At 45.5% G+C, this 24,894-nt stretch overlaps 1 protein-coding gene across 1 annotated transcript in view; it reads left to right on the top strand.

The window, feature by feature from the left end:
- Positions 1-6,087: 6,087 nt before the first annotated feature.
- Positions 6,088-24,894, top strand: part of SHROOM3 (shroom family member 3) — a 110,256-nt gene continuing 91,449 nt past the window's right edge. Inside the window, exon 1 of the mRNA XM_059470332.1 lies at positions 6,088-6,252. Within this exon, the coding sequence (XP_059326315.1) occupies positions 6,088-6,252 (165 nt within the window). The remainder of the gene's footprint in view (positions 6,253-24,894) is intronic.

Genomic DNA, 24,894 nt, shown 5'->3' with positions numbered 1-24,894 from the left:
CAAGGCCAAGGTTCCTTCCTCCCCTTCAGAGGAGAAACTTATTGCCCTGTGGCAAAAATGGGATGAAGAGGATGGAATTCTTGGAATTTTCCTGGCAGAGAGACACTTATATGAGTTTATTCGATGGGCAAAGCTTTTTGGGTTTTTTTACAAATGTGCTGTATGCCCTGAATGTGTCTGTACGGGAGTGTATGGAATCCATTTTCCAATTCCTTTTGGACTGTGGATTCGGACACCCCCGAATTTACCTAACATTTAAGGCACTCTTTCTGGTCTTGGAACAGAGAGGAGCTGTTTTTCCCTGGATTGCTAACTGCAACGGGCTCGCTCCATTTCCCCCGACTCCAGCAGGAGAAGATCCTTTGGAGGGGGACAATTTGCTGCTTCCCAACCCCCTTGAATCGCAGCAGGGTGGAGGAGATCTTGCCCGGAGCCGACGAAGTTTTTTTCTCTGCATTTTCAGAGCATGGTCACACGGAGCCGTCATTTTCCTCTCCTCGCCTCTCTGCGGGGGATGATCAGTGGGCTGAGCCGCCCCTGGCAGCCCCGCAGGCCCCGCCACCGCCGGCCTCCTGGGCCCTGCCCTTCTCAGAGCTGGGGGCGGCACCAGCCTTCAAGGTCCCGCCTGTCGGGCCTGCGGGGCCGCCTCCCCGGGCGGTCCCGTCCGTAGCTCCACCGGCTTCCATGCCTGTGTGCGAGAGCTCAGAAACACCGCCGGGGGGGGCTGGCTCCACCGCTTTTGCCTTCTGCGACCGCATTCTCTCCGGCCTCGCCGCCTCCGCCAGCCCCCCCCGGCGGCTTCATCGCCTTCCACCGTGCCAGTCCCTTTTCAGGGTGATGCTGAAAACGGCGCAGAACCCGCGGGACCCTCGGAGCAGCCCGCGGTCCCGTGGGCCCCGGCGGCGGCAGCTGTCGCAGCGGCTCCTGCACCCAGCGTGATTTCCCCCCCCGAGTTTCTCGGGCTGTCCCGGGGCTGTCCCTGCGGGGGGAGCTGGGACAGGGGAAGAGGGCGTCGGTCTCTCCTTCTGTGGAGGAGGCATGGCCCGACAGCTGAGTGTGAGGGCAGCCTGGCTGCCGGCGTTCAAGATCAGCATGCTTGGTGGGTTGGGAGGTGTTTGGTTGCTTGGTCCTCCTTGGGGGTCCAGAAGTCCCTCCCGCCCCTCGCGGGATTACTTTCTGCTCTATCTTTATTTTCTTGTATTCTATCCCCCCTACAGTTAAAAGTTCTAACAGCAGCTTAAATTGTTTAATCAGTATCTTAATTGGGGTGGTGTCACAGACATCTTTTGTGAAAAATCCTTTCTTTAGGATTTTTCCCTCTTCTGGGAAGCTGAGGCTCCAGAAGAAGAATGTAAACAATGGTTATCTGCTGCTGTGGAATGCAACAGGTGCACCTGTGATTGGCCCATGTTGGATGTGTACAATTAAGGCCAATCACGGGCCGAGCTCTCTCGGGGACAGAATCAGAGAGAGCTCCTTTGTTGATTCATTCCTATTCTATTCTTAGCATAGCAAGCTTCTGAGACTTTTCTCTCTATTCTTTTTAGCATAGTCATAATGTAACATATATATCATAAAATAATAAATCCAGCCTTCTGATCATGGAGTCAAGATTCTCGTCTATCTCTTCACCCCTGAGGAGCCCTTGCAAGCCCAGAAACAAGGTGGGAATGTTGTACAGTTGTGGTGACTCTATTTTGGTTCCTGGTTCCTAATTGGAGCTCTGTTTTAAGAAGAGTGGTGACATCAGATAGATGAGAATTCAGATGCAGGGGGTAAACCTGCAGTTCTGAGTTCAGACACCCTGGGTTCACATCCTTGGGTTGTGGCAGCACTTGTGGTCCCCTTGAAGGGACAGATCCCTTCCTGACCTTGGTTTGTTGCTTTTCAGTTTGCTTTGAGAAGCTGAGCAACACAGCAAAGCTCCATTTTAATGCTCAACCTTTCCTGTTCTCCAAAGAAAGTTCTTTCCTTTCAGACTTCAAACACAAGTGCCTTCTCCAACACCAGAAGGATGTGGATTGATTTCACAGGTTACTTCTGTTTCTCAGCTTTGTTCCTTCCTTTCACTGTCAGATCTCTGCTTTCCCCTTTCTCTGCCTGATTTTTTGCATTTTTACCTCAGGCCTATCCAGACAAAGAAGCTGATTCTGTGTTTTGGAATGAAGATAAACTCAAATCCAACTGGCAATGTGAGTGGAGGTTCCCTGTGTAGCCCTAGGAATTTTCTCTGGAAGCACCTTTTCAATGTTAGTTGATGACTGCAATCCCTTTGATACCATGCAGAGCCTCAACATGTTTTCTCTCCTGTTATTTCCTCTTTCAGATGCCAGACTGACATTTTCCAGAGCTGAGGAGATGGATAAGTTACAGTCAGCCCCAGCTGATTGTAGGTAAGTATAGGAAAGCCATATTTTTGATTTGTTTGTTCCTGATTTTTTTTTATATAATAAACTTCCAGGGGAATTGCTATCCCAGGAGGGAATTGTTCATTCCTGGAGGAGTCCTGGGCTGATCCAGGAGAGCTGTGCCTTTTAACACTGTGTTTTGTTCCATCCTACTGCAGATTGAGGTGAATGGCTTCAGGACTCCAAGGGAGAGGAAGAAGCTGGGCCCACTGGTGCCTGAAGGATGTCCATTATTTGAAATTCCTGACACTCCTCCACTTACATAAAGCCCTGCCTGGAAGGAAAGGAGAAGTTCTTCAGTGATAAGACCAGGAACTTAGGTAAAAGGAGGATTTCTTTTTCAGCCTTTTCATGCTTCCTGTATGACCATCAGCAAGTCACATGCTGGGTCTCTGTGAAAGGTAGGAGGGCCCACCTTATTTCATAAAATTTCTCTTTAGAGACAAACTGGGCATCTGCTTCCTCTCGACTTCCAGGGTAGAACTAAGCAGCAGGTAGATTTAAACTAAACCTAGTGTTTAGTTTTCCTGCCAAAAAAGGCAATAACAAGTGTGTAAAAAATGAGCTGAATTTCCTGGTTTTGATCAGATCAGGCACTCTGAACACTCAGGACAGATTCTGCTTCATTTTTGAAAGGGAAAAGCGTAGTAAATGCCTATTAACTAAGGAAAATGTTGGCATGTATGTCGATCAGGTTAAACTGTGTCAATTTCTGGTTTCAGCACACAGGGGCAGTGTTGCACTGACGAACTTCATTTCAGAAAGAAAGTTGGACTATTTGAAGGAATCTAGGAAAAGACAGGGCAGTTGCCAGCTGCCTTGACTGATGATAAATACAGGGTTTGATTGGGACCTCTGCAAAGTGAAATTAGTGGTAACTTTTCCTGCTTTAGCAGTGCTCGATGAGGGAAAGTGTTCTGGCATGACTGTTCCTAATTTATTTTCCCTTACATGGCAACTGTGCAAAACTTCAATTAGATTGTTCTGTGTGGAAAGCCCTTTTCTGAGCCCGGGTTCTTTTGGTTGTATCCCATCAAAGAGTATGTCAGCTCTGTCCTGAGTGGAACTCCTGTGTGGAATAAGAGCCTGCTGAGGAGGTAGCACAGTATTTGGCAGCTCTTTTGAGGTGATTGATCAAACCTCTTTCCTTAGCTGGTTGTGAGTCTCTGATACATGGAAGCACCTGCTTGTGACCATTTTAGAGCTGGATTAACAGCATGAAAAAATGGCAAATTTGAGGGTGGTAAGAGGAGAAAATTCTGTGCTTGCAATGGTGACAAATCTGATGGAGTTTTGGCAAAAATTATGTTGGATTCAGCACTTGAAACAAACCACAGTGCTGGAGGAGAAGTAAAATTCTCTCTCAGAAGTATGTTGATAACTTTAAATCATCAGATGCAGCAGACCCTGTGAGAAACAGAGCTCTCACTGGAAATCTGGTGTCCAAAGACAGCTGTGATGACAAACGTTTCCTATGGGAAATGGATGCAATCCAGAGAAGTGCCTCGGGCTGTTCACAGGCTGCTGTGTCCTTACACAGCCTTACCCAGTTCTGCTGGCTGAGGGAGCAGGAGGCACGGCCTCAGGAGAGCTCCCAGAGGCTTTTCCTGTCCCTGGAAGGGCTGTGCAGAGCATGGGCATGAATTGCTCTTTGTGGTGCCTTGGAGCGAGGGTTTTCACACTGAAACATTAGGAGTGTAAAGCCTCAGAAATCTGATTTGAGTCAGGCTAAAGAGTGAGTTCTGGATAATAGCAACCTGTGAGCCTGACCAGGTTGTGAGGCTAATGAAAACTCAGCCCCTGGGAGGGAAGCTGAGGGGGCAAAGCTCAGGATAAGCAAGGATTGAGGAATCATCTACAATGAAAAATAAAGTGAGGGGCCTCTTTCCTGCATTTGTCCCCAGGGCTGTCAGGAATGAGACCTGGGATGTGTGGGGCAAATAGAAGGCTCTGGGAACCTGCAACATCTTAATGGCTGTAATGGGAATGGGGTGGCACGGACAAATGCAAGGAATCCTGGGTTTAAAGTCCCAGCTCCAAAGCTTTTCCCCCCCTGTTCATTAAGGTTTTGTTAACACAAGGCCCTGAGAGCTTGCAAAACCCAAAGGAGAAATAATGCACATTCCATGCATGGTGAGATCAAAAGCTGGGGGTGCCTTAGAGGCAGACACTACTGTGTGTTTCCTCAGCTCTGCCAACAGGAAAGGCAGTGGGCTCTGGTCTCCTCTCTCTATTGTCCCATTTGAGATCCAGTTAAAACTCAGGAAAGGTTTTGCACACCTTCTGTGACATGTGCTGTGTTATATGTTAAGGGATGAGCCAAGTTGTGAAGTCCGTGTGCACATACGGAAGAGCAGATCCACCCACAGCCACATGTTCTACAATAGGTAACTGCCTACACAAATAAAAGTATCCAGAGTTTTGGTGTTGTTTCTTATTCCATTTATTGGGAAAGCATTGGCATTTTCTGGCAATGTAAATGGGGAAAAGAAATATGTCCTGGGAAGCTGGTAGGCTCCACGCAGAGGAAAAGCACTTTATGAGAGCAGAATTATTAGCAGTGCTCCACTGAGCTGATTTGGAACAGGTCCATTGTGTTTTCAGCAACTGGCAGTTTGGATTGTTACAATTCCTTGGCAAGGACAATAGAAAGATGGTGGTTTCCGGGGGCATAATAAAAGGGTGAGCCCCAGCTTTGCACACTGCATTTTATAATTGCATGCTTGATGTGCACAATTGGGCAGCACTGCCTTACTTGCCTTAATCCATCTCTCTCTCTCTCTCTCTCTCTCTCTCTCCCCCCTCACTTCCTCACCCTCCTTCAGAGCAGCGGTAGCTGCTGCAGCTCTGGCCGCTCATCGGGGAGAGCACCGAAAATGAAAAGAGCTCAGCTATCGCCTTAACGTTTTTCCCAGAGGATTCATTTCACCTGCTACTCCAGCTTTCCCAATGGTTTCTTTTTCACTCTTTAATCCAATAAGTATGGAGTTATTTCACATTTTATACCCCTCTAAAGGGTTTTAGGAATAGACTTGCTCTCTCCCTCCTCCTCCCCTCGCCTTTTTTTTTTTTTTTTTTTGACAAGTCAGAAAATTGTGAAGTAAGCGAGCAGAGTAACTGAGAGCTGAGAGGGAGAAGACACTTCCATTCTTTTAGTGCAGTGGGCTGAGGCAAAAAGGCCATTGTAATGGTAAATCGCATGCAGAAAGGAAGAAAAGACTGATAATCAATCACAAATGAAGCATTCGTTTGGATTTTGGCAATTTACTGGCCGGGGGCTTTTAAATCCATAAACTTTTTCTTTCTTTTTTTTTTTTTTTTTTCCTTTTTCTTTCTTTCTTTTTTTGCCCCCATCTTTGAAAGCAGTTTTGATCTGCCTAAGGCAGGAAGAGAAATCTTTCCCGAGCTCTCATGCCCAGAGTAGCTGGGAATGGGGAGAGCTCAGTGCTGAAACTAAAATCCCGGTGGAGAAGCGGCGCAGTGAAATGTGGATGGGGCTGTTTTTAACCCATCACCTTGGACTCCAGCTCTGAAGCAGAACTTTCCACCTCAGGCTCTTGTTGTTCCTCCTATTCAGGGATGACTTGCGGTGGGCTTCTGGGGACTTTGATTTCCGAGCTGGTCGTTCTGTGACTGCCTGAGTGGGTTTTGTGTTTGCTTGAGTATGTGATTAGGACAGATGAGGATGCTGGACAACATTAACAGCAGCATATCCCCTTCAGAGTGCAGCATCACCCACAAGGGAAGATACATCTACCTGGAGGCACTGCTGCACGGAGGTGCTCCATGGGGATTCACGCTGAAGGGCGGGCTGGAGCACGGAGAGCCATTAATCATCTCCAAGGTAATTGTTCTCATTTTCTGTGCCATGCAAGCAAGCTGGGAGTGGTGCCCAACTCAGAGGGCAAGAGTTGTGGAAGTAACACCGAAATGTTATAACTGGCCTTGTATTTAGTTGGGTTTTGAGTGCTGAGCACCTGTTTGAGTCAGCAGCTTTGCTCAGGAGCTGCATATTTGAGAAACACAGGAGAGCTCTTGGCATTGTTTAACTATCCAAGTGCAGGTTTTGTCCCACAGGAAGTGGCTGTATTTATTTCACTGCCATCAATGGGAGGGAGCAGGGGACTCTGGTGAAGTGATCTTGTGTCGTGAAGCCGTGCCATATCTGAGCACGGTCAGTAATCCATCCATCCCCGCCACTCCTGAGGTAAAACACCGTGAGTGCTCCCAGCCACATGGAGGAATGTGCGCTATTTAGGAGTGTGTGTGTGAAACTGTGCAGTAAACACTTGCACCTGGTTGGTAAGTGGTTTGCTCACCCTGGTTAGTAAATATGTGTCAGGTATGGTACACCTTCAAGATGTTTACTACTTAATAATTGGGTATTCTCAACAGGCAACTAGAGGCATTGCTCTCAAGGATGTTTTGAGGGGGGAAAATGGGAGAAGGAATTCCTTGTTCTCATCAGAACTGGTGCTGAAGACCACGGATTTTCAAAAGCATCACCCTAAATCTTTGAATATCTAAAATATGTTTGACCTATGACCCTAAACTGTTCTGAAAATAGGATATAGGTAATTCTGAAATTTCACCTCTAGTAGGTCCTAACCATATGTGTCCTGCGTCATCAATCTGGTCAATTCTGTGTTTATAGTATGTATGTTAAACTACCAGTGCGCAAACGGACTTTTGTCCAATCCTACGCCCTCCTGCAAACTGGGATGTATGTGGGGAATTCAGTGGATCACAACCAGCAGCAGATACAAGAAAATGCTGATACTCAGAATCAATGTTGTTCAAATCCTTTGCATTTTCAAATCCCGTTGCAATTCCCTGTGCAAACACAATCACATGAAGACTGTCAGTCACTGACATAAATTAGTTATGATTACTACATTTACATGTTGAAAATAAAAAAAGGGGGCTCCTATTAAAGTCTTTCCAGCATAAAGGGATTTTAGAAATGTCACACAATCATCTTTCTTGCATCTTTCATCTTCTTGGAGGCAGTTTGGCATAGCCACAGACACAAAAGCCAGCCTCACTGAAATGGTGTTTTAATTTTTCTTTTATAAACACTTGGGACTAACACAGGCTGTTCACTGTTCCTGGCAGTGTTCTGCAGTTGTGAGGAAAGACTTTCTTTTTCCTCTGATATTCCTCTGTGATGTAAAAATTGCACTCCCTCCTTTTTTCTTTTTTTCCTTTTTATTTTTTTTTTTTAATTGGGGGCAGGGAGACAGAGAGGATGGGAGATGGCTCTGGCTGCTGAACATTAATTAATCTATGGGATTTGGTTTCCACAACAACCAAGCCCCTTAATGTCAAACATGCCCGGAGCGTACACAGTGCCACTGGGAGCTGTATGACTTGTGCCTGCCTTTCCTGAAACAACACTGCAAAAATGTGCTGGGTTTTATTTTTGGTGGGGTTTTCCCTTTTTTCTCCTCGTAGTCCCTGCTTGGTTTGTGCTCAGTGTCAGCATTTCAGTGTTTTGCTCATGCGTGGGTGATGCAGAGCTGGAGAATGGCTGCATGTGAAAGCTCTGATTTCTGGAATGCAGGCAGCTCCTGTTTCCTGGTTTCCAGTTTCAACTGAGAAATTCCTCTGGTGCTTCAATTCACTATGTGCTCCTCAGAATTAATTGCATATTACTCATTTAGTTAATTCAGTGTTCCTTGCCTGAGTGTACTGTGAAGTAATGAGGAACTGTGGGGAAATGATGAATTATGTTACAGATTTAATTCTGTACAAGAGTGCTTGGAGAATCATAAAAAGTTTTAGGTTGAAAAGGACCATTAAGGATGCAGGCACTGGGAATGATCCAACAACAGTTCCAGATAATACTAAAAATGCTTTTTTGCAGCAAATCACTTTACACTGTGGGACAAAAAAAAAAGAATCATGCATCAGTTTCTAATAACAAAGTAATTCTTAAGATTCTTAAATGTTTCCCTGAGAGAAGCCTCAGAATAAAGCTTTGTGGAATCCTCCCAGCATGTTTTTATTGTACCAGCAGGAAAGAAGGGGAAGGATGGCAAAAGGTAGGCAGTTGCATGTTCCTTTTCTGCTGCACCTCAAGGAAATGCCCAAAACTCAGCAGCTAAAGGAGCACCAGAATGTCCCTGGGTAGCAGTGAGACAGTGCCCAAAAAGAGGCAAATTAACACCATGTATTTTCCTTTTTATATTAATTGTGTGGTACAGAACATGCAGTCAATGACGTGTGGTCAAATAGTCCTTTGGCAAGAAGGTTCTCATGTTTTTAATTACTTTCCTTTTTTAAAAAAACAGGACACTTGTTTTGGTTTTAGTGTTTACACCCATTGGTGCTTAAAAAGTAACTCAGTGTCCTCAATGTGTCACTAAGGCTTCAAAATGAGTAGAAGTCAGATTCCCTGAAGTGACCTCCACTCCTCTGTTTCTAGACCTTGGGTCCTACAGCTGAATTTCTGATTTTTTTGTTATACCTGTTTAGTAATTTAGAACCCTGTAATTTTGGCCCAATTTGAGGATATTTGTTTGCAGTGGAAATTTCATTAAACAAGTGGTTTTTTCATCTGGAAACAGAACTTCAATGACAAATGCCACAGTGATACCAAGTGTTTAATAAGAATCCAATATTCTTTGGCCTCAAAATCATGATAATACCCAGAAGTAAACCCAGATTTCTATTTCCAAATTACTTTTTTGGCTCACCCTTAGCTGCAAAAATGCAAAAATGAAAGCCCTGACTGTTATAGGCAGTAAAGGCAAACTGGTAAGAGAAGGTAAGGTTTCATTCCCTCTCAATTTTCTCTAAGAATTTTTAACCTTAGGTAATTAATGTTAATCAGTCTGAACCATTTTGGAGCCAGGAGAGGTATTTCTGTGGCGTGTTTCTCCTCGCTACACAAACCTTTGGAACAGTTCTGGCTGTTGTAGGCCTCTGAAATGCCCTTTTATTTTGAGCTCCGTGTTGACAATGCTAACAAAGGAGTTGTTTCTCTTGCCTAGGAATTAAAGCATCCAAAGCCTTCTCCCTGGGATGGTGGCTGTGTGGGAACACTTTTCACATGCTGTGCTGGAGTTCATGGGTTCCCTTCACTCAAAAGGGCAGGTCGTTTGCAGGGACCTCATGCCAAAAGCATGACACAAACTCTGAGGTTTACCTCTCAGCAGGGATGTAGGAAGCAATAAAAGTTTAATAATAATGGGAATTGTTTGGGACAGAGCCTGAGAAATAATCTGGAATTCTTGTTAGGTGTTTAAATCTTGTCTGGAGCCTGATCCAAACTCTGATGGTTTGTGCTCTCAGTCAGTGCTTGCAGGGGCTGGACCCAGCTGCCTTCACAAGGCTCCCTTGCCTGTGCTACTTCTCTGGTATTTTTGGTTGAGGGAGCTCAAAGAGCACTTAGTGATGTGCAGTGGGAATTGTTCCACCATTCTTGACAAAACAAAACTCAAAAGGCCATTCTGTACCCAGCTGGTCCACAGACACTTAGCCCTGTCTGATCCAAACATTGTTTGTGTTTTCCCAGTAGCAGGAGCTCGTAGCTTTCCCCTCTTGAATGCCCAGAGTCCCCTTAAACAAAATAAAATTATCTTATGCACTGACAGGCAAAGTTCCTTTGCACTGTTCCCTGCATCCCTTGGTGTGACAAGTGGCAGTTTAGGAACTGTTACCCTTTTTGTAGGGCTGCAGGCACAAAACCCATGGCCCATGCCCAGGGTCCACGTTAGGGAGGCTTCTCTGAAGCTGGCAGAGTCATGAGAGACTTGTTGGCCTGGGCATTAGGACATGAAACTGAGCCAGAGGCACAGTGACATCTTCTGTGATTTATTTGAAATTTATTGTAATTTTTCTTTGGACATTTCCACCCCTGTTGCTGTCAATATGGACTTTGTTTTTCTCCTTGCTGCTGAAGAATAGCTCAGTGTGTTGTTAATTTTTGACAAAACCACGCCTTCTCACCCTTTATCTTCCAATATTCTGCAAGTGGGCTGGTGATGGTGAGGGGTCCACGGTGCAAAATCATCTGCTGGCACATCTGGCTCCTGCTGCAGGCAGCGCACAAGGCAGAGGTCTGATCCCAGAAACCAAGGGGATGTGGATGCTGCAGACTGGCAGCTGCCACAGTAACTGTGTGAGGAAGCAGCAGGCAGTTCCTCACCCCTCTTCCTGGCTTCCCAGGGCTCACATCAGGGCCTCTCCAAAGACTGCTGATGGCAGCACAAGGGACTACCTTTGCTTAAAGCGAGGGAGTTGCTGCATGAAAAGGCTTCTATTGTCAGCCCCCCCATCAGGCTGCTGAGCATTCTCCAGCACAAAAAGACTTCTGTTCACTTCCACAGCACTGCATTAGCAGCCACAGGCAAGCCCAGAGCCTGACGTGAGCAGGGCCTGGTGGGCACTGCTGCTGCCCCAGCAGGGTCAGGGCAGCTCTCAGACTGCTGAGGGGGCACTGCCAGCTGTGCTGTGGTGCATCCCAGGGAGCCTGGCTGCAGGGAATACCGTGCTTGTCCCAGGCTATGAATCCCAAGGGGCGCAAACAACTATGTTGTGAATGTGCCTGTGGAAGGAAAAGATGGTGAAAAGGATTTCTCTGTGCTGAGAAAGGGTGGGGATGGCAGCTGCCAGATGTTGGGGTCCAGCTGACCAGTCATGCTTTAGTTTCCTCCTCAGCAGAGGTCAGCCCAAGCTGTGAGGTTTTGGCCTAAATCCACTAAATCCTCTGAAAGATCAGGTCTCCACCCCTCATGGCTGCCACAGGAGTTACTGTCATGTCCTCCAAAGTCACAGAAAGGTATAAGGGAAGAAATGTTTTCCTCTCAGGACAGAGAGGAATCCTGTGTGATTAAACATAACACATAATCCTTAAGGTCCAGAAATGAAGCCTTTGTGAATCCTGCCTTGGCTTTACCTTGCGTGAAAGATTAGACAGAAAATGCCACATATCCTTGGCTGTAGCAGATACAGCCAGAGTTGAGGTTTAAAAGCTGATCCTAAAATGAGACCCAGGGAATGCACTCTTTAACTCGGTGTTTGTACACAACAGATGTTTGCTTGTGAAAGGGTCCACTACTTTCAGCCTTTACCACAGTTCTTGGGAGCCGAAGGCATAGGATGAAAACCCATCATTGATAATAGAGCTGGAGCTGAGCTAATCTCATCTCAAATTTCATCATTGTTTCACTTCAGGAACTTTTGAGGAAGCTCAAAATTGGGAAGCATGAATCCAGCATAGGTTTATTGCACAGGAAGTATTCACCCAGTGACAGGATCCCAGGGAGCAGCTGGAGCTGTGTCAGGAGGTGTTTGGCTGAATATTAGGAAAAGGTTTTTCACCCAGAGGGTGGTCAGGCACTGAACAGGCTCCCCAGGGCCTGCCAGAGCACAAGGAGTGCTTGGAAAATGCTCTCAGGCACATGGTGGTCTTGTGCAGAGCCAGCAGTTGGACTTGATGATCCTTATGGGTCCCTTCCAACTCAGGATATTCTCTGAACCAGTCAGAATTGGGAGGGAAGTGAAAATGAGGTGAGCTGTAATTTGCTTTCCAACAAACTCTGATAGTCAAAGGAACAAGTGCAGAGGCCTTTGAAGATAGACTGCTAAGGCAGAAAATTTCTGTTACTCATTTGTGTACTTCCAAAGCCTGGAGTGAATCCCCATCCAGTGGCAGCAGAGAGCATCCAAGGCAGTGCCAGGAAACCCCGAAAGATGTTGGTACCCATCAGTACCAACTGAGTACACCCAAGAGGTGGAAAAAAACTTTCCAAATGTTGTTTGTTTTAAGCAGGAGAAAGTTTGTGTCCACTCATTCACAGAGCTGAACCAGAAATAGAATTCCCATCTTTCCATTTTTAGCCAACCACTGCCTAAATCATAAAAAAACCCCAACAAATAAATGATTCCAGGTTTCTTGGTCAACTGAAATTAGGAGAAGAACAACAGGAGGAGAACAAGAGCAGCTTATCCAGGACACAGCTTGTTAACATCCTAACTGGTATTCAAGCATAATATTAATTTTTCACACTTGCATTAAAAAATCCCACCAAAAAAAATTGAACCCCAGTGAAGAATGATTCCTGCTGATAAGAAAATCACTGTGCTTAAATTCATTAATAGAATAGGCTGTGGGATACATTTCAAAGCACAGGGTGAGAAATAAGCTCCCAAATCCCATTAAGAAATAACAGGATTTATGTGCATTCCTCCCATATATTAACTTTCCCCTCTGGAAACGTCTTGTGCTGAGCTGGTGCCATTTTCCAGGCAGATGCAGTGTTTTGCAGTTCCCACAGACTCGCCAGATAATCTGGCAGCCTGAAAGCCGTTGCCCATTCTGCCCAAGAATGGGGATTTTGCGAGGCCCGGCCGCATGAGGAGCTTGGCTGGGTTGCACATTCTGCAGCGCTGCCGTCAGCAGCTCCGGCCTCTGCAACCCGTCCAGCGCACATCCAGCACATCCCGGGGCTTACAGCCACTCTTGGTAGCAGAGCATTTGCTGAACGTGACATGCAGGGTGCCATTTGTGAGCTGAAGTCTTCAGGGGATTGGTTTGTAGGATCAGCAGGGTCTGAAAATTTCCCAATACCTGTAGAGAACTGCTGACCCCCTGAGAAGGAGTGTTCACTGTAGCCCTATTACCTTGTTTTTCTGTTGAGTTTGTAGGCAGTATTTATTTTCTCTATCATGGTAGTGGCAGTAGGATAAAGGTAGGATAAAAGATAAAAGCTAAAGAAATGTTCTTCCAGGTGGTTGGAAGTTATGATACAGTCACGAGATGTAACTATAAAACCCCAAATGTGGGGATGGGTGAAGAGTTAAGCAAGAGTCTGCAAATGCAGCAGCAAGTTTACTACCTCATACATGAATGATGATGATGTTGCTTCAGATTTATGCATCATTTAATACTGGATTTTAAGATGTTTACAATGGCACATAATTGCTGGAATAATCATGCCCTTGAAAACTTGCAGTAGTGCCAGATCCATTATTGCTTTCTTTTAAAATTTTTCTGTAAAAATACGTGTTCTTTAAAGAAACACCGCATTTAGAAAAGTGGATTGGTCCCCAGTGTCAGACCTCATGTTTTCATACACTGATTGATGCCCACTCTTGCCAGTGGACTGAGATAGACCCACATTTCTCAAATACAGTCTCATAGAAACTGGGAAATGAGCTGATGGAATCCAGACCAAAGATCTGGCTGTTTTCCAGGGGCAAATACACGGCAAGACATTTCAAGAGAGAAGCTTGAAATGGAGAGAGAAATGTGAAACATTTGGGCAGCGAGGGGTGAGGTCATGGGGGGAATCTTCATTTTCTCAATGGTCCCTCTCCCCTCCCTCCTGCCCTGCTCCATTTGGTGTTTGCTTAAAAGCAGTTGCCAGTGTTTGTTGAATAGTGTCAGCACAGAAGGGATGCAGCCACTGACCTGACTAAAAGGCAATAGCAAAAGGTTAGCAGAATTAGTCTTGTACTGCAGACTTGTATTAATAGTTGTATTGTGGGGTTGTTGGCACCAACTCTGCAATTAAATAAGTTGTTGGCACTCTTCCCTAGGTTAAATTACTATGGCAGTTCCCCCTGCTTGCAAGTCAATGAATACAACACTTTTGGGGAGGCAAGTTCAAACATTTTTGTTCTTTGGGGATTCTGCACATTTGTGGTCTCAAGCTAAGAGGTTTCTGCTGGCTTTCCAAGCAGACCTCTGTTGTTGTTCTGTCTCTGCAAACAGCCTGTGCAAACTAATGCTGGAACAACCAAGCAGGGAAGGAGGTGGCTGAGGGAGACACCACAAAAGACTGATGGAGAAACAAATGCCCTTGGAAGAGGTCCTTGCTTTCTCTCCTGCCCAGATCCACAGATGTTTCTTAGCACTGGGCTATTGTTGGAGAGGATTAGTTTTCCATCACAGCTTCATCAAGGGCAACTTAGCCTTTTGGTAGGCCAAAAACACAGCCACAGACAGGGGAGGGGAGGGACTGCCTGCTTCTCCTTGCCCATAAGTGCAGAGCAGCCCCTTTGCCAGCCTAAGGCCCTGCTCCCTCCTGCTTTAGTCAATGGCAGTCAGGCTTGGCCAGGTGTCCCCACACTCCTCTGTGCCATTCTGCAGGAACCACTCTCAGCAATACACCACCACAGCTGGAAAAACTTTGGATTTTCAATTTATTAACAGTTCCTTCTACTTTGGGAACAGAAGTTCTTGTGCTTCTTTCTGAGCTGCCTCTAATGTAGCAACACATTGACCTGCCAGCAGCAGCTGTGTCCTCACCTGCTCACTAAGGGGTACATCCAAAAATCACTCTACCCTCCATGTAATCCAGTCTCTGTAAACTCCAGGCACAAGAACTGCAGGTGCTTCAGTCTTTCTTTTCCTGTAGACAGTGTGGAAAGGCAGCAAGACCATGGGGAGACTGTGCTCTGTACAATCTGAGCTGAGAAACCTGTAGAGAGAACATCTAAGATTTCTAAGAAACTGGTGCTATGCAAAAAAATGTCTGGGCACAACTTTCATCTGTGCTTTCCTTAAGACTGGCTGTTATTTAACCAAGTGTTGGACATTAATCATGAACTGCAGTTCAAGGTTTCCCTGCCCAGCAGGGACATGGGCTTTTTCTGGTTTATATCACTGTCTGATGGAGACTGATGGAGAGTGAACTGGAGGTTTGGAGGAAGGAGTAAGCAGAAGCAACAATAAGTACGCTTGGGTGACTCAGTGTCTCTATGACTTGTTGTGTATCTCGTCAGCTGCTGAAACAAAAGGTTCCTGTGCTGCTTGGAGCTGAAGAGAACCAGGGTGAGCATCTATTGTTCTGTAGGGTTTATTCTTCTCAGGTTGGGATCTTGTCAGCTCTCATTAGCTTAACAGGATGGACTGTGTCCCCCCTTGGATGGGGGAGTTTGCAAGGCAAAGAGAAATGACACAAAGTGGCTCAGTCTGTGGTCCTGCTGCTGCTGAGTCCGTGCTGAATCACTGACCCCTCGGGGTTTGTGGGGAGAGGGTGTGATAGCCCTGCTCTGGGAGACCTCCTGCCTCCGGTGATGAGATATTAGAGAAGCTCAGGGTGGCATATTGTACTAGGGGAAAAATGTGATGCCACAAGCTAAATTCTGGTCAGGATAAATCACATGGCAACAACAGCATTATCATCTTGATTTTTCCTGACTCACATTAAGCCCTCTTTGTAATTCACAGGGGGTTGTAGTCTGCCCCTGTACTTTTGGTGACTAGTTGTGGACCAAGCACAATCCTCAGTCAAATGTCTTTGGTTAGGTGCTGACTCTTCAGCACTCCAGAGTGAGTCTGCTTCTCTTTAGGGTAATTTGAAAATAGGGGCAGTATCCTGCCATTTCCAGCAAAGGCATTATCTTCCATCGTGCCTGTGGCCGTGGCATTCCCCAATGACTGGAAGGGAGCATATCAATCCAGTGGCAATTGGAGCTGCGTTGGCCCCCTGCATCCCTGTGAGATGTCACTGACCAGCTTCACAGCAATACCTAGAAATCTGCGAGGTGAGATTATTGTGCCAGAGGATGGCTTTAAAGTACTTCCTATCAAGGGAACTCAAGGCAATTACCTCTCTATGTGCTAAAAGTTGGGAATGTGGGAGCTGGGTAAGGAAGCCAAAGTTAGAGAGACACCTTTCTGTAAGGCGAGATGAGAGACTGGGCCTTTCCAAGCTCTGTAGATATCCCTGCAAATTCTCAAGCCAAGACAAAAAGAAAGGGAAAGAAAAAACCAAGATGGATAAAAGGAAAGTGTGGCTGTCTCATAGCTGCTCAACAGGCAACCCTGAGATCCCTCTGGCAAGAGCAACTGAAGCTGAATTTGTCATTGTTTGGCTTGTGTCACCCAGCTGGTCGGGTCAGAGAGCTTCTCTGACCTGAGTCCACGAGTGATGGACGGGTCTGTAGCAGGCATTATCACAACATAATCACATGGAGTGAAAGGAAGACCCTGTGTGCCTTTCTTAACTTCTTCTCTCCCTGTTCTCCAAATCTTTAGGATAATACATTCTTTTCTTATTTTACTCTGAATCCGTTAATGCTTCTGTTGTGTAATAAGGTTTTCACAGCAAAATATGGCCTGGAGAGTAGTAAATGGAATTCTTCCAAGGATCCCCAAAGATCTGCAAAGATTCTGTTGCACTGCTAAAGGAAGCATTAATCATGGCCAGAAATATCTCCTGCTGGGTTGTAGTATGCTTTCTGATTTCCTCCCTCCCTCAGGCACTAGTGGAAATTCCATCTGATAAGAAGGTGCGGGTTTTGGGGGTTTTTTGCTGGTTTCAGTTAGCTAAATTGGTTATGGAATGGAACAGGGGGTCTGTAACTTCTTAGTGGTGTTACTGCTCTTGCCAAAACTAACAGCGGCCAGGAAGAAAAATGCTGGAAACCCAAAGATCCTGGTCAGGAGGAGAACAGAGGAGGAATTTTCTTGGCCTGGTGGCTTATGAAATTCCTTTTCTCTTTCTGAATATCTGGATATATGTGTGTTGCTGGCTTGGGGGCAGCGTAGGAGATTTGGATTTGTGCATTTGGATCAGGCAGTATCAGGAGTTTGGTTGTTCACTTGGATTTACAGTTTTTATTTACTCACAGCATATTGACCATGGCATGAATACTAATTTTTAATACATGCAAAGCTTAAAGAACATAGAACTGTGTAATATTCTTGGTTTGGTGGTCTGTATAAAGAGACTGGTTCTTGTGGACCCTGAAACAAAATCATGGCAAGATGCGAAGAATAGAAAAAAATGAGGGACCAGTGCTGAACTGACAAGTTTTGTTTGACCCTGTATAATAAATGCAGGGGAACTTTGAAATGAAAATGATCACCACAAGCAAACCTGAAGTATTCTACTTTTAAAATGTCAAAGCTAAAAGTTTCAACCCTTAAAAGCTATTCCTGCTTTCATGCCTGTTGGGGAGCAACGCCCCTTGCTGCATTTAACCTGCATGTGGAAGCAGCCTTGTTCTTGCCACTGGAATCACTGTAGTTAAATGAGGGTGCCCCACTCTTGTCTTTTAAACTAAAGCTCTGCTTGAATGTGGAGTAATTTAGCTCTCATCCCACCTATGAATGGCACTCCTTATTATCTTTGGGGCTTATTTTGACCTTTTGTCTTCTGGTGAAATGGAGCTGAACCTTTCCAGAATCCCCCTTTTAAGACCTTTTCTTAATAGTACAAGGGATATCTTAAGCTCCTAGGAAAACTTAGGTAGTGAGGCAGAATTTTCATAAAGGAATGGATGTGATAATATCACTGGATATTATTCCTGTGCATGTAATATTTCTAATGGAGAAAGATATTTTCCCTTATTATTATTGATAACTGGAGCTGAGTGAAAAATGGATTTTCAGGTCAGTGGATGTTAAAAAAATATTTGCACTGGTTTCAGATGGTTTGTTTCAATAACATTTTTAGTTTTGACAATTCCCAGAGATAGCTTCAGCTACCAAAATCAAATCAAGTAATGACACACTAATTTAAATTGAAAAATTGTACCTTTTTGTTTTAAAAATAGTGACCTTCAGGCTGTTTGCTTTTTAATTAATATCTTATGGGAATCAGTATGTGTTGGGAAATGTTTTCTCTATTAACATGACACCAATTGGATTTAATCACCCAAGTCACATTGGCATTAGAAAAGTTGTTGGGCAGTCGTTAAAGCAAAGTAGATGAGAACTGGATTTGCAGGAGCCCTCAGTGTCCAGAGAAGTTTCCCTGGTTCTTGTTTGAATACCCATAAAAAATCTGGCTTTGTCACTCAAGTTCCCTGTTGGCAATTGCTCTTGTTTATTCACCCAGGGGTCTCACCCGTGATGCCTTTCCACCTTTCGGGAGGGGATATTGTGGCCCTTTGCCCATGAATGCTCCAGTGCAGAAAGGCAGGGAGAGTCATCCTGTAATGACCACCATGCCCAGGCGTGTCAGGGGCACTGGAGTTCCCTCTGCCTGAGCTAAAAAGCTCGGCTCTAAGCAGAAGCTTGGATGGAACTGGGTAAGGCCAGGAAGGAGGCACTGCGTGCTCAGCATCTGTGCTTAACCTCCCCACACAGCCCAGGCTGCCCAAACCTTGTTATTTCAACTATTCCAAATCACTTGTGAGATTTGTCTCTAAGTCTAGGGACGGCACTAATCCAGGCAAAGAGGTTTTGGTAGTGTAAGGCTTGGCAGTAGAGAAGCTTGTGAGGGTGAGGCAGCTTTTCTTAAAGCTGGTGTATGCATACCAATCTGGTACTTGTGTGCAGTGTGAGCCACTGGCTTTGTGCATCCTGCAAGTGTCTAAGGCTGGGCTGGACAGGGCTTGGAGCAACCTGGGATAGTGAAAGGTGTCTCTGCCCATGGCAGGAGGGTGAAACTACATGGTCTTTATGGTCCTTTCCAACCCAAACCCTAGGTGATTGTAAAATGGATATACCCCATAGGCTCCATTTGTATGGGAGCCATAGGTTTGGGTTACAGTGTCCCAGGCATCCAAATGTGCCTGTAGCTTGCTGCTCCTTGCTGGGCTTTGCTGGCCTGGTGGAGCATGCTGTGGAGATGGCAGCTACAGTGTCCCAGGCATCCAAAGGTGCCTGTAGCTTGCTGCTCCTTGTGGGGCTTTGCTGGCCTGGTGGAGCATGCTGTGGAGGTGGCAGCTACCTGTGTGCTGGTGAACCCTCCAGCAGCAATGTCAGCTGGAAAGTCAGAGTCTTGGTGTTCGTGCCCACCCTTGCTCTCAGCTCAGCATTGCTTGGGCTGTAATTCCCAGCCCGTGAGGCCTCGGCCCCGGGAGCGGCCCAGGAGCCGCGGTGGTGGCTGTGTCCCGTCCGGGCCAGGCCCGGGTTAGCTGAGGACAGCTCCGCTGCCCGCAGCCCACAGGAACGGGCGGGCGGCGTTGGAGCGAGCCCGGGATGGGTGCGTGTGTGTGCTAATGAGGCCCAGGGGTGCTGCCAGCTGGGCCTCTGCGCATGAGTGCACCAAGAATGCGCCGGCTATTCAGCGGTAATAAGTTTTTATAAGCACACGTTTCTGACCATGTCAAATTTTGTACCCATTCAGCTGCTAAAATCCATGGAATTTGACACTGGGGAAACAATCACATTTGAGAGGAGCTTGTACAAAGGGGAACTCACATTGCTTCCCAGCTAGAGCCTTGGCAGTTGATTGGCTTTTCTAACACAATATCACACATTTATTCCTTAAGCAAGATTAAAAGTTTAGAAGAAGAAAGATTAGTCAGCAAGATTAGAATAGAAAACATTCTTAGAGAGTTGTATTTTCCGTAAAGAATCATCTGCTCTCCACAACTGCAAAAAAGTAAAAGGACATTTTTTTTCTTCCACAGTTTTGAATAGCAGAGGTCTACAAACACACAAATGGGGCCTAGTCCATTCTCAGCTCACAAGTCCCATTATTTTCTCTAATATTACCTATGTGGGTAAAGTAAAACACGCTCAAGGGTATGATTAAAGTGAACAAACAGGAAAGAGTCATATTCCTGGAGGTCTTGGTGTCCCAATACCTAGACAACAGCAGCAGATGCTGATGTGCCCAAGGGGTTTCCACATTGACATGAGGGGAATGCAATATCTTCTCCATTAGAAAAAAATACACAATTTAAATAATGGAAAATCACTGGTGAGAGAGACCCAGTAAGCATCAAGGAGTGACAGCCACCACCACTGCACTAGCCACAAGGTGTCATCCTTGTTAAAAACAAAGGTTCTTAGGTTGGCTCTCTTTGCCTTCCTGGATGAAGTGTTGAAGTACAGGAGATGAAGTCTTATTTCCCACACTGCTGGTGTGATATCAGTTTACCACAATAACTGCTCTCTGGAAAAATAAACATTAGCTCAGCAGAAGGCAAACTGCAAAACACAAAGAGATGGAATATTAAGGAAATGGTGAGCAGTCACTTGAGCTTGCAGAGGAGCACTTAACTTTCTCACCCCAGGGGCTTGAGCGAGGTGAGAGGAGTTCCTAGGACTCATTAACCACAGTTCATTGTAAGCTTTTGCTGTGGGGTGATCGAATCTTCAGAACCTGCGTGGGAACTGACCGCAGATTAGGAGCAAATAATAAAAGTGAAACCAGCTTACAGGCCTGATCCTTCTGCACTGTGCCTTTGGGCAGGTTCATTCCTGGGCAGTGAGGAAAGCAGAGTGCTTCAAGAGAAGGGGCCCTGCAGCAGGACCAGGGAGCTGCTGCTTACAATCCAGTCCTGCCTCGGGCCCTCACTTGTGCCCTCTGTTACCTAACTTCTGTTTTGGGGCCGTTTGAGGTCTTCTTGCTGGCACACAAGAGGTGCAAGAGAAGAGCAGACATATAACACAGTCTTAGGTGTAGGTGATGGGCCACAAGAATAAGATGGACACAAAGGGCTTTTTGGGGTGTTGCACAGCAAGGGCTTTGAAGAAATACCCTTGAGTGCCTCTGTGAGGAGCATGATGAACCGTCAGAGTGGGAATCTGCTCTTGGAATTTCCTGTGGTAAACCTGGAAAGAATGAGTGAGGTGTCAGCAGTGTTTCCTCTGCTGTGCCCTGATGTAACTGGGGCAGAGTTTGGTTCTGGCTATTTAAGTGTCATGGATGAGCATTATTATCTGCCTGGAGAAATGGAGACACGACAGCAAAGTTATCCAAGGACACCCTTGGGAGCTGGCCAATATCCCAAATCTGTGCTATGGCATCAAAGAACAACATTTTTTATCTGGGCTGCTTCTCTCCAAGAAGCAGGGGAAATAATCTCTCCTGCCCTGATACTCCTTTGCTTCACACCTCTCCTGCTTTTCCCAGGCCACACGGGACTTGGAATTAGCTACTGATGGGAGAAAGAGAAGTGAGTGCTTTGTGTGAGCTACAGAGAGGGGATCTTTCATAGGACAGTGTAGCCAGGCCTTAGGAAATAAATTATGCCCTTTTTCTTTTGAGTTCTGGTGAAAAACTTGTATGATGCTGAAGAGCCATGAGACCTCTTTCTTAGATCCTGGTTCAATATTGCCTTCCCCATCATTCCCAAGAAAGCTCCCTGATTCATAAAAATCACCAGATATAACGCATGGAGCAATGATTTCCAGAGGCCAGTGCTTTTAGCTGGTGTAAATAAACACATTTGTCATACTGGAACAGCACCAGGATCTCAGCTGAAAAATTGCCCTGTGTTTTTCTTTCACTGGAGTGAATAATGTGTCCCTAAGGAACAAAACAAATTACTTAGGCATATTGCTCTGTCACAAGGAAAAGACCCAGGAATTCAGGTAGGCAGGGTTAGGCATAAAGCTCAGGCACAGTGTTCAGCATCTTAGAACAGAATTTCATGTGCTGCTTCAGCAGGACATTCAGCTGCTGAACTGACATTTTGAAAAGAAGGAGACAAGGAAAAAATGCAGAAAAACTTTAAAAAATGCATCAGGTTATTCAGTCCTTGTGCTGCCCAAATAGCAAGCCACACAGGTTTTGTTCAGAGTATACTCCTCAGGAAAGCATGAAGAACACTTCTCATCATCCTCCCAAAAGAGAAAGAAGAAATACCTGTTGGCAGACATTTGCTTCAAGATCAGCCACTTCCATCTTTGCTTGTGAGATTGAAAGGGATCTCAGAAGAGTCTGATTAGGCAGCAGAGTGGATCCTTGCAGAGTTGGAAAAAAGGTCTCAAAACTGAAAGTTTCTAAACTCCACCATGGATGTATTTCCACAATAGGAAAATCTGCATAATGAAGGGTGTTAGACACAAATATTTTGGGGAGCTTTGACTCTATGTATTTCATGGCTTTCATTCCCTCCACACAATGAACCATCTGCATTTAGTGAAGTCTGTGCCCAGCTTCTAAACCTTCTGCTGAGTTAATGGAGCTAGACCATGCCAGACTACTAGATATTAAAATTTGGTCTGTGTTTTTGGACTGATAAGGGAAATGTTGTGTTAACTGCTTTAATGCATTTTCCTATCACATTACATCATCTATGTGCATTTATTCATTCATTGTCAAATAGTCAAATTCTGGTTTAAAAAGTAGTATTTTAAAATCTGCAAAGAACTGTATTGACATGTCATGCTTCGCTACTTAACTCCAAACAGATTTCACCTGTGCGCATTTGGGGACCTGGGCCTTTATTGATTTCTTCCTGAATTAAATAAGCTTTTATGGGACAAGTAGACACCTAAACATATTGCGAGCATTTCAGCAAAAGCCCTTGTCTGAAACAGTAGTTTTTAAACCAAAGGACAGGGCTGCAATTTTGCCAGTGTTGTACTTTTTTTTATTGGGCTAGGGAGAAGCCATATTTGGAGTTGCACTAAACCTGCAGGTTCTCTGGCTGTGTTTCAGTCTGCCTTCCAGTCAAACTGGCATTTGTCTCCCAGTTCCAGAAATGTTACTGTGATGATGATGTGTGAAATGGAAACAAGACAATTAGCGTTTCAGACATGCCAAGCTGGCACTGGAACCAACTTACGTGAACTCCGAGGGAACAAATCTGATGTGGAGCCCATTCAGGGTAAACAGCAGTCTCAAAAGAGCAGCACGCCTTTATTTTCTGATCACGGTGGGTTAACGACTGCTTGTTAGTCCCAAGGTGTTCTCTGCTTCCTCACATCCATTCCTTGGGAGAAAGGAATGGGGTTTGCCCTTATTACTCAGATTACGAGTTTTGACCATGAAGTGATGAAGCATATGCAGGGAGCTATTACAGCTTCATTGGCAAGTGGCAGGGCAAAATTGTTCAGGGACTGTGAGCACAGGAATGGATGATAAGAGCCTTTTCATTTATTAATCACTTTAATTCACATCTAAAACTCAGCCAGCTGAAAAATAACCAGCTCTGGAGAACGGGCACGTAGAGCGCAGCACAGTCAGCTCATAGCTCGGTCATGACATCCATGTTTTACTACTTGTACTTTGGGAGGCTGTGCCAGGATTAATGACTCTGGACAATGCTGAGAAAGTGTTCATTATATGAGGAAGTTTATTAGATTAACTGACTAGGAGACATTTTGTGGAGATCTTCGCGGGGATGCTGCCAATCCCATGTTTTAAATGGAATATTAAGTGTTTTCAGTTGAACTACAAAAAACACATCACCGGTCGCTGGATGCTGAAGGGAAAACATTAAACTGAAGGTGCAATTTTTATTTTTAATTCTTTTTCCCCCAGAAAAGGAAAGTTTCAGATTGGTTTATGCAGGAATTACCTACTCATGAACCTGTGTTATCATGCTGAATGTTCACAAATTTAACACGTTTTTAGCTGTATTCTAAAAATCTTCCAAGGCTTACATCCCCTGTAGTCCATGGAGATGGTGGTGGCAATAGATACCTTGGGTAGATGGGATAGCTGGTGCTGGGAAGCTTGTACGCTCCCACAGCCTTGGAGGAGGAGGATGTTCATGGTGATAGACACCGTGATCATTCTGTCCTTGCACCAGGGTTACCCTTGCTGCTACTTGGAGTGAGGGAGAAGGAGAGGATTTAAAACATTTTCGTTCATTAAAGTATGACAAAAGACCTCATTCTGCCCAGGCATGCAGCCCACAAAGCTGTTTAGGGCCTGAAAGAATCAATTGAGGCGATCCAACGGCAGCAGGACAAAAGACCTGGGGCAGTGTAATTAGCTAAGTACTGCATGCTGCTCCTTCAGTCCCCTCTCAGTTAATCAGTCAGGACAGGGATGGCTGGGTGCAAAGCATCACTGAGATCATGCACTGGCCCCTGTCACCTGGGCTTCTCTGAAAGCCATGGCTGGCTCTGGGGTTTGTAGATTTTATCAGTGATTGAAACCTGCTTCCCCCACATGGACATGATGGGCATCCAGACTTAGCAGTTCTTGTGACAAATGGTAACAATGCCAGCGGCAAGTAGAAAGGAGAGACTCCATCCCTGCATTGCACACTGTTTAGCTCTGAAGACAAACACCAGCACAGAGTTACATCTGCAATTTATAGAGATCTCTAGGATCCAACAGGAACAGCCAAGAGGCCACCATAATCACTGTGCTGTTTTTGTACTTGGTATTTTGTCTCTCCATGCAGTGAAGGCATTAATCCTGACCTCAGTAAGGGCCAGAATGCAGGAGAGATCAAACTGCTCAGGCTTTGTTCAGATCTGGGGGTCTGTCCTGTCAGCAAAAGGGAGATTCAATCAGCTGGCTCTGTTCCTAATTCAGCTTGAGGAACAGATGCTGGGAAATTACTGGAACTGGTGCTCTGTGCAACTTTTCAAAGGGCCAGCACTGTACATTTTTAATTATTATGTTGGCAAGGGTGAGAGCAAACAGCAGCAGTTCAATATCAGTGCTCCTCAAAGTCTCTGCTAGGACAGCTGGAAACTCACACTTGCAGCCTTAAGGTTTGTTGTCCCATTTCTGGGTGGAAATCTCCTGCCAGGCCCTTTGAACCTGAGCTGACCTTCAAAGCTCATCCAAGCTTTTCACAAGTTCACCACAGTCTGCTTTGATACAAAAAAGGCAGTGCTTGCTTTTCACAACTGTCATAAAGACACTTCCTCAGAGAG

The sequence above is a fragment of the Ammospiza nelsoni genome, chromosome 4 (genome assembly GCF_027579445.1).
Source record: "Ammospiza nelsoni isolate bAmmNel1 chromosome 4, bAmmNel1.pri, whole genome shotgun sequence".
Taxonomy (NCBI): Eukaryota; Metazoa; Chordata; class Aves; order Passeriformes; family Passerellidae; genus Ammospiza; species Ammospiza nelsoni.
Note: the sequence above shows the minus strand (reverse complement) of the source record. Positions and strands in the feature narration are given on the sequence as shown.